This window comes from Pterocles gutturalis, unplaced genomic scaffold, assembly GCF_000699245.1.
Source record: "Pterocles gutturalis isolate BGI_N339 unplaced genomic scaffold, ASM69924v1 scaffold1883, whole genome shotgun sequence".
Classification (NCBI taxonomy): domain Eukaryota; kingdom Metazoa; phylum Chordata; class Aves; order Pterocliformes; family Pteroclidae; genus Pterocles; species Pterocles gutturalis.
This window is the reverse complement of record NW_010117676.1, coordinates 11,768-20,457: the sequence shown is the minus strand read 5'-3', so window position 1 is coordinate 20,457 and position 8,690 is coordinate 11,768. Positions and strand designations below refer to the sequence as shown.

At 40.7% G+C, this 8,690-nt stretch overlaps 1 protein-coding gene across 1 annotated transcript; it reads right to left on the bottom strand.

The window, feature by feature from the left end:
- Positions 1–1,101: 1,101 nt before the first annotated feature.
- On the bottom strand, positions 1,102–8,065 carry HECA (headcase homolog (Drosophila); the record flags this gene model as incomplete). Its single annotated transcript, XM_010075849.1, has 3 exons — positions 1,102–1,266; positions 3,795–3,949; positions 7,025–8,065. Coding segments are annotated over 3 exons (1,361 nt in total), but the record flags the coding sequence as incomplete, so codon positions are not given.
- Positions 8,066–8,690: the final 625 nt, after the last annotated feature.

Genomic DNA, 8,690 nt, shown 5'->3' with positions numbered 1-8,690 from the left:
AGCACTGAGGCATGTAGAAAGTAAATACGCCAAGTTTGCTTTCTTAAAGAGTCCCCAAGTTTTTAGATCCTGGACTTAGATAATTTCGAAACACAAAGGTGCAGCAATTAATTGTTTTAAAAAGCGATGCCATGTTTTGTACTAAGTACCTCTCAGCTCTTACAGGTCTGACAGCCCAGATCTCAGCTCACGGTCCTCCTTCCATACCAGTCCCACCAGTCACACCAGCCTGCAGTGGGCAGCAAAGCCTCAGCCTCAGCAGACAAATACAAACACATCTCCATCCAGCTCAGCCTGTTCCTTCCCTAAAATGTCTGTGAAGAAACACATTTAAATAAAACATTTGAAGTTCTCCAGATGGTTTTGGTATGAGCAGATGACCCAGCTGGGCACAAGAGCCCCGGTGGAAGCAGCACTGTTGCCGTATAGTCCGTCAGTGAGGGCAACGCACATCAAACGCACACGGCAGGAAGATGCTATGCCAAAAAAAAAAACCTCGTAATACATTTCAATATTTCATTTTCTGGCATATATTTACATTCGCTTGTCATGAAACCTTAGTTTACCTCATCTCAGGAAATCTGAAAGAAAGCCTGCTGAGGCAACTGGCAGCGCCGGGCCAACTCCTCTACCCGTGGGAACCAATGAGAAAGGCTGAATGAACTCAAGAGGAACTGGATGGTTTCTTCCCAAGGATTTCCCATTTCCACCAAGCTGGAGGGACAACAACCCTACACAATTACCCACTTTCCAACTGGACGTATTTTTCTGTCCTGTATGTCTCTCCACATCCTTCCTATAAACTGTATTACAATTATACAAAAAAATAAAACCGAATCATTTTTAGCTGAACTTTACCCCACACTCAGGATATATTCAAAAGCCATTAAATTGGCTTGCCTCCAACCTTCACAGAGATCTCGTCAGGAGGATTCTGGTTTTAACAACATGTTTATATACATATTAACATGTACACAGACAAAGAAGCTGCTCTTTCAGTTAGAAAAGAAATTAAATTTCATCACAGAATGAATCCTATAAAAAGATATGTAATAAAGTTGAAATACCCATAAAATAGCTATTACTAAAGCAAAGCTTTTGTCAATAAGCCTCCAAAACTTTAAATGAAGAAAATGGCTTCACGAAGTGGTAGTCTAGATTTCCACAGTGAGGACACTGCTGGACGTTGCTGTATTCAGAGAAATACTGCATGCCAATCCGTACATCTATTACTGGCTTCCCACAGTGCTTACAGTTCAGTCGAGCCTGTAAAAAACAAAGAAACAAAAAAAAAAAAAACACCTTTTGAAATAACCAAACTTGCCTCTGCTCCTTGCCTCTGGAAAAGAGGGCATCCCACGCAGCCCCCTGCCCTGCCCTCCCTGGCAGGAGAAGGGATACAGCAGGAAAGTGAGATCTGCTGGGAAGGACATTCCTCACCCAGACTGGGAACTCACATACACAGTGTTTTTCACCCGAAATACCACCACCAGATTCTGCAGAGTAGGTTACCTCCCACTCTGACTGACAGGAGGTAGAGAATTTCAATGTTTATTTATGCAAATTATTGTGTCACTTAATCACTGAACCAATTCCTCAATCCCCAGCACAAGAAATGCTATCTCAATAAACCATTAAGAGAGAAATTTTACATTTGTGCCATGCAATTCAACCATTTAAGTTGACTTCTGACCATGATCTGTCTATGAAATATATCAGCATTTTAATCTTTTGGCTTAATGAATGTATACATTGATCTACTTCATCAGCATGGCATGGTATTGTACCACTTTAGTTATCTATTTAAACATTTATAATGCATATCAGGTTATACAAACTAAACATCACTTCAAGCACCACACAAGCTATTCTACAAAATGCAACTGAAAAAGGACCATCGTTAATGGGGTAGATATGAGGAATAATTAAAGGTCAAGGATGAGGACAGACAGAGCCATTAATGTTCAGCAGTAACAAAAAAAAGTAAGACTGCAGAATAAATCTAGCTGAGAAATCCAGCCCATTTGATGTAAAGAAAGCAAGAGGCAGTGTGAAAGCTCAGCAGGCCATCTGAAACACTCAAGAGAGGCAGAAGAGATTTGCGACCACAAAGGAGCTTAAGAGTAAAGGTGGCAAGTGAGCAGCAAGGGCCCAAGCTGTACCACAGCTTAACCTCGCAGCCCAGTATGTTCAGGAAGGCTTTGGCTGAAAAGAACAAAAAAGGATTTTCTATGGCAATCTTCATTTAAAGAATTTTCCTGGCATGTGGAGCGGAAAAAATTATTACAGTACTATTACTGTTGAGACAAGACTCAAAAAGAAACAAACCAACAGCTCTACAGACACCTGCTCTGCTTGAAAAGCAGAAATTCTAAGAAATACAACCTAATGATTGTATGATTTTCTTAACTGAAGTGTTGCTTTCCCCCTTGCTGCCGTCCAGTACATCAGCAATCTGCTAGTAACCTGACAGTGGCTGCAGTTCATTATCCTACATGGACACTTCTGATGTATAATTAAATATTTCAAAATAAGGTATGAAATCATTCAAAACAGATACTAGCAAGGCAATTTGGAGTTAAATTATATACTGTATTTAAATGTCATTCCTCTGTATGCACAGAATCATCTGTAACAATCATGATGAAACAATAATACATATTATCTGGCAATTACAGTCACTGCAGCTAATTATTTCATAGTCAGTTCCATTACTTACCATGTACTGTCACACTGTCCATTAATCATATAATTAAGGCTCTTCTATAATGAGACCCTAATTCTTGTCTTGTACATTCAACAGAAGCAACTCAGATTCAAATTTGCTGGCTTTTACAGAGCTAGCAAGTCAGCATCAATGTTTTATCCTTAATAGTCTCTATCTTTTAAAAAAACCCTACAATCTCAAGAGGCACTAAATTTGGAAGTAGTATCTCCGTCTTTAGTTATAATTGTTATCAATGTCATTTTATCCAGTAGCAGCAACACCACTTGTCTTTTGAGCAACACAATTTAGTAAATATGTTAAATTTAAATGGCATTTTGCGTATTGACAAAACTATATTTTAGATTGCTCTTAAGCATGCACAATACCATGAACTGATGGTACTTCAAATGAATACATCTTTGCTCTTTTTCTTACCCAGTAACAACACTTGAGTGTCCGAAGGCAACAGCCTGCCCATTCCCGAGCACCCCAAGTGGACCACTGAACCATTCCCAGACAAATGCTTTTTCCATGGCTGTCAACCCCTACCTACACAACAGCAATGCTCTGCCCATCACATGGACAATTCTCTTGGATGCTGACAACTCTGCTGCCTCAGGCATATGTCTGCTCTGGAGAAACCCTGGGCCTTGGATCTTTCTCACCTAAGGTATAGATGAGGTGAGCATTTAATGAAAACAAAGCTGCTTCAGGCTGTGGTGGAGTACCATCAGCAGAGTCAGTTGTAGCAATGATTAAGGAGAGCTGGGTAATCTCCAAGCACAAAGGCTCTTCAGACCTTTCCATTCCCTTGGCTTTTTTTGCTACAATTATCTTATGACAAAACACAATTCAAGCAATAAAAAGAAACTTGAATACATGAAGCACCTGCTAAAAATGTGCAACTGTTATTAACATACTACTAGAATTATAGCCAATTATAGCTCAGTCAGCTTTCTTGTATTGCACTCATAGGCTAGAAAAGAAGGAGGAGAGAACGGAAAGGAGAAGAGAAACACAAACCTCAGCTTTACTTATCATCAGTTGGAATTTCACCTTATGAGTCTTATTTATGTATGCTACTAACCTGACAACAGGGAGATGCTGCCAGAATATCGTAGGTATACATAGTTCCCAGCTGATGCCAGCTTCCATCCCATCGGGACTTGCACTTAATGCAGATAATTTTGTGAACCCCTTCTAAGCAGTCTACACAAACAGCATAGAGGTGCATAAGCCTTCCTGTGGACAGGAAAGACACTTCTTAAGGAGACTAGAACAGAAGATTAAAACAGATATTTCGCACAATGTATTATCTGCCCTTTAGTGATACAAATCACACCTTATCATATTTTTTTTTTAGAAGGGTGAATGATAAAATAAAAAATGTTTCTCTATGGGAAATACAGAGAAGCTTGACTGAAGCTATTTTCCATGGATGCAAAGCTCGGGAATTAGTCACCACCCTGCCAACCCTTCCTTCGTCCATTGCTGGTAGACCTTAGCAAAATATTTTATAAAAGGAGTTGCTTAAGCTTCTTGAACAAATGCCAGGTTAAGCTATATGATCAGCTGCAGTGTTTCCAAAACCAGCACTGTGCCCTACCTGCATCCCAACCTGACAGGAGAAGTGGAGAAGTCTTGAAACTTATCAGCAAGCTGCGTACCAATTCATTTAACAACCTGCCAAAATCTTCCAGCAAAGGAAGGACCTAATAATCCTCATGGAAAAAAGCAACAGCCAGAAGAGCGATTTTCTTTCATGTACTTTTTTCTGACCATTCATTTACAGTACTTATATTTTAAAACATTATATATTACACATACTCCAACTTTAACATGCCATTCAGACTGATAACGAGATCTATCGTGACCTTAGGCTCACACGCACGACTTTCAAAAACTGCGTTACACTGACTTCCATAAAAATCAAGTAGTTCAAACTTGAAAAGGAAGTATTTTCTTTACATAAGGTGATTAAACTCACCAATGCAAAATCCAAGATGCACATTTCACACAAAACAAAAAGCCCTACACAAATTACAAAGAGCTGGCATTCAGATTAAGCCTGATTCGCAGTAACTGAATCAATTTGTAGCTTAATAGTTGGCTATTAAAAATTGGCTGATGGAGAGTACTGATCCCGTAATATACATATTTTGCACTGCTATACAAGACAAAGTAAGTAAATGCAGTTACAGATCCACTATAAAACAGGACTGCATATAATATGCATTTATTTTGGATTGCAGTTTGTGCTCTTTAGCATCAAAGTACTGAAGACATCACAATCTGTCATTTAAACAACACACACATCTTGTACTCTTTCTAGATAAAAGGGAATAAAATAGTAACCATTTATGATTAGTCCACACCAGGTACTTTAAAACTAATGGTTTGGGTTTTAACTTGGTTTGGTTTTTAAGTCAATTATTTTAGAAAAATGAGAAGACAAACCAGATTCTTCTTAAAATACATATACAAAATAAGTTGCTAGTACGAGCTGATAAAAATTGAGTTATTCCACATTTGAGTGTTCAGCTGTAAAAAATGTGTTGTGGTGAGACTGAAGTGCAAATAAAATAAACTCTGTTCCTACAGTGAACACTTGAGATTGGAGACCTTCAAATAATTCCATGCACAGAAGTTTTGTGTTGTGCAGGAAGATAAAATTATTTTCCTCATCTGAAGTTCTGCACATTAAAATACTGCATTCCCCCATCACTTAATTTTCAGGATCCTTGTTATATAGGAAATGAGGCACCTGATATCTTAAACATGCCTGAAATAAAGTAAGTTATTTTTTTACTGAAGAAAAAATAACACTTTGGAACAGCACCTTGAAGCTTAATTTAATTTCAAAGCGTACTTCTGACAACAGACCATTATACCCAGGACAAGGAGTTAAAATTTTAACAATTAATTATTCATGGTATCTCATCTGAGCAAGTTTTTCAGATGTGTCATCCAATGGGTAAGGAGCAATTAATTAAAAAAACCAAAAAATTGCAGTTTCACTTTTAGTGGCAAACGTTAACAAGTGATGAGTTTCACTACTACTAAACCAGCTATCAGTACTGATAAAATCAGAAGCACGTTCTGCATACCTCCCCATCAAAGCAAATAAGCTATGTTATCTCACATAGGTATATTCGGTTTATCCTGGAGCATTTTTAGCTTATAAATTTGCCTGTCACCTTTTCTTCTTAAAGTACATTAGGCAAGACAGAAACAATAATGTTAGCATGAATACAGCTTAGTGACTTAGTGCACAGTGATTTAAGGAAAGAAAAAAAATACAACGCTTGCTGAGTGGAGGAATGTTACATAATATGTGTTATGACTATGCATGGGATACAACCAATTTTATTGAAAGGAGAGAAGCTTAAAATACCTCTTATTAATGCCTTCCCAACACACTTTTCAACATATAATTCTGTTTTTGAACACCAAACTATGAATACTTTCTCTGACTTCTTTTAGCTATGCTGGCTGCCAGCAGGCTACAGGACAAGCATGTTTTGTGTACCACCCCGATCACTTAGTTTGGGGCACAGCCTTCAGGAAGAGCTGAAGCTCATCCTAGCCCACATCCATTTGTTTCTCTAGGAGCAGAAAAGTAATACATGCCTTGGGCTCAACTCAGCTTGGAGCTGGGACACAATCAGGATGCAGTCCAAACAGGTTTGAGTTTGGAAATAAGTTTAAAACCCTCACTACACCATTGCTGCTTCAACCCACCATATTAAAAGCTTACTTTGACTACGTCCAGCCTCTCCAGGACAGTGTTAACATAGGCCAGACTGAAGTCCTTGCCATATAACAAAATAAATAGTTTGCTATAAAACAAAACTGATATTCTCTATTCTGAAAGCAGATGAGAGGCATCTCACCTCACCAGCGGTACAAATGTAACTTTCACCCATGCTGCAGCACAGCATGCTTAAATTTAAAAGGTAGTTTAAAAGGTTGATGTACATCTTGGAGCAACGCTCACAACAGATAAATCATCATGCACATGCTGCAGAACAGAGCGGCTGGAAAACCTTCCCATGATCTACCTAGAAACCAGATGAGAAATCGCTTGTTTGGAAACCCAAACACAAGGCATGGATCTTTCTACACAGCATTTGCTTTTTGTAACTCCTTCTCAGTGTTTCAGTATGATCCACATGATTAATCTGGATGCAACTTCAAGCTTTATAAAACTGCTTAAAAATGCAGAATCAGGATGAAAATCTGTAATGGGGGGGTGAGGGCACAGAAGGCAGTTCCATCATTTAATGAAACCTAGCATGACTGAGAGACAACCTGTACCTTGAAGGTGACAGGGAACATCATATTCAATCTCATCGTGTCTCGATGGGCTAAGGAACAGGGTTCCGTCCACCAGCGGAAACTGTTCAAACACTGGCAGCGCCCTGTGGCATAGCGCACAGTTTACAACGTTCCTGTGGCTGGCACTAAGAGCAGCAAGGATAAACTTCCGCAGGTCCTCCCCTTGGCCCACCTGGGCATCATCTTCCATCCGCACATGGAAAGTATTCAATTTATGCCTGGGGATGTGAGTAAGCAGCTCAGATAGATCGAGCCTTCTCAAAAACTGCACTGGGGCGTCAAAGTGTCCTGATCTATGTGCTTGCAAGCCAGCTGCCCCATAATCAAAATGCGCGTTCCTGAACATGCCCCCACCGGCCATGTTCTTCTTATGAGGCTCCAGGTGAATGGCATTCTTCAAAAACTCTCCCAAGTATCGCGAGGAACGAGGGCCGCTGAAATGCGTGGGGGCAAGGATAGAGTAACCGGTGGGTGGGGACTGGCCGGGAGAGACACAAGGCGAACGAACAGCATAGCTGCCACCCATGATGGCCTTCTCCTGGGAGTTCTGCCTGTCCATCGAGTGCCGTCGCTGGAGGTCATGACTCAAGCCTTTCTGCGGCTTGTTGGCCGGCCTGCCTTTCTTCGCCTCCTCTGCTGACTCTGCCATCGACCTTCCCATGCTCTTCTCCAACACGGACTTTTTCTTCTTATCATCCTGCATTCGCTTCACCTGGTACCAGTCAGTGTCCTTCTTTAAATGACCCTGCCCACACCGACAGGAGCAAAAGCGAAAAGCCAGGTCATATCCCTTCTTTGTCCACATGTTTTGGCGACACTGCTTTTCGTTCCAGCTCCTGGCTCTGCCAATGCAATTGAACTGGACGAGAATGCTGCTTTCCCACTCGTAGAAGCACTGAAGGTGCATCCAGGTGCTGTATGGACAATGCTCGTTGTTGCATATAACCTTCTGGTAGTCATCCTTCTCCAGGTCCACCGGCCTTCCAAAGCTACAGATCAGCGGAGTAGCACAAGGGGCTTCTGTGGAAGATAAAACAGATACGTTAACAACTTAATGGCTTGCTTACTGCAATGCTTCTTTAAACACCATGCCAAATATGCATGCAAGCTCTTACTTGTGAGTGGTATTACCGAAGGGCCCACAAACACTCGCTCTGGGTCAGGGCAAAAAGCAGTCTTTGCCAAAAAAGTTAAGACCGTGAAAGAAGACACAGAAATGCAGGAAAAAGGAAACAAAATGACATTACAGTTTGTATAATATTCAAAGCCAAAGCACCTCAGAAGCATTAGCCTTCCTCAAGGGTTTGCGGATACTGTTGCAAAGGCTTTAAGAAGTAAGGAGAAAGTTTTGTGGACGTTTCTGGAGGGTTGCTTTGAAGCCTGAGAGGCAGCATGGAGAGAACACACAGAGATGCTTGTTTGAAAAACAAGCAGCCGATACAGCCTGGCTTTGTGATCACAGGGAGAGGCAGGAATTGATCTTTACTTTGGGACCAAGCAAGAGACAAGAGCTAAGGAGAGAAAGAGGAAACAGAGGACTTTGAAAAGCAAGACAAACAGCTTATGTTCCTGGTGCAGAAAGGACGGCCTTCATTCCATAGCTCAGGCAAATACAGGCTATACTACCATTACTGACCTCCTGGAA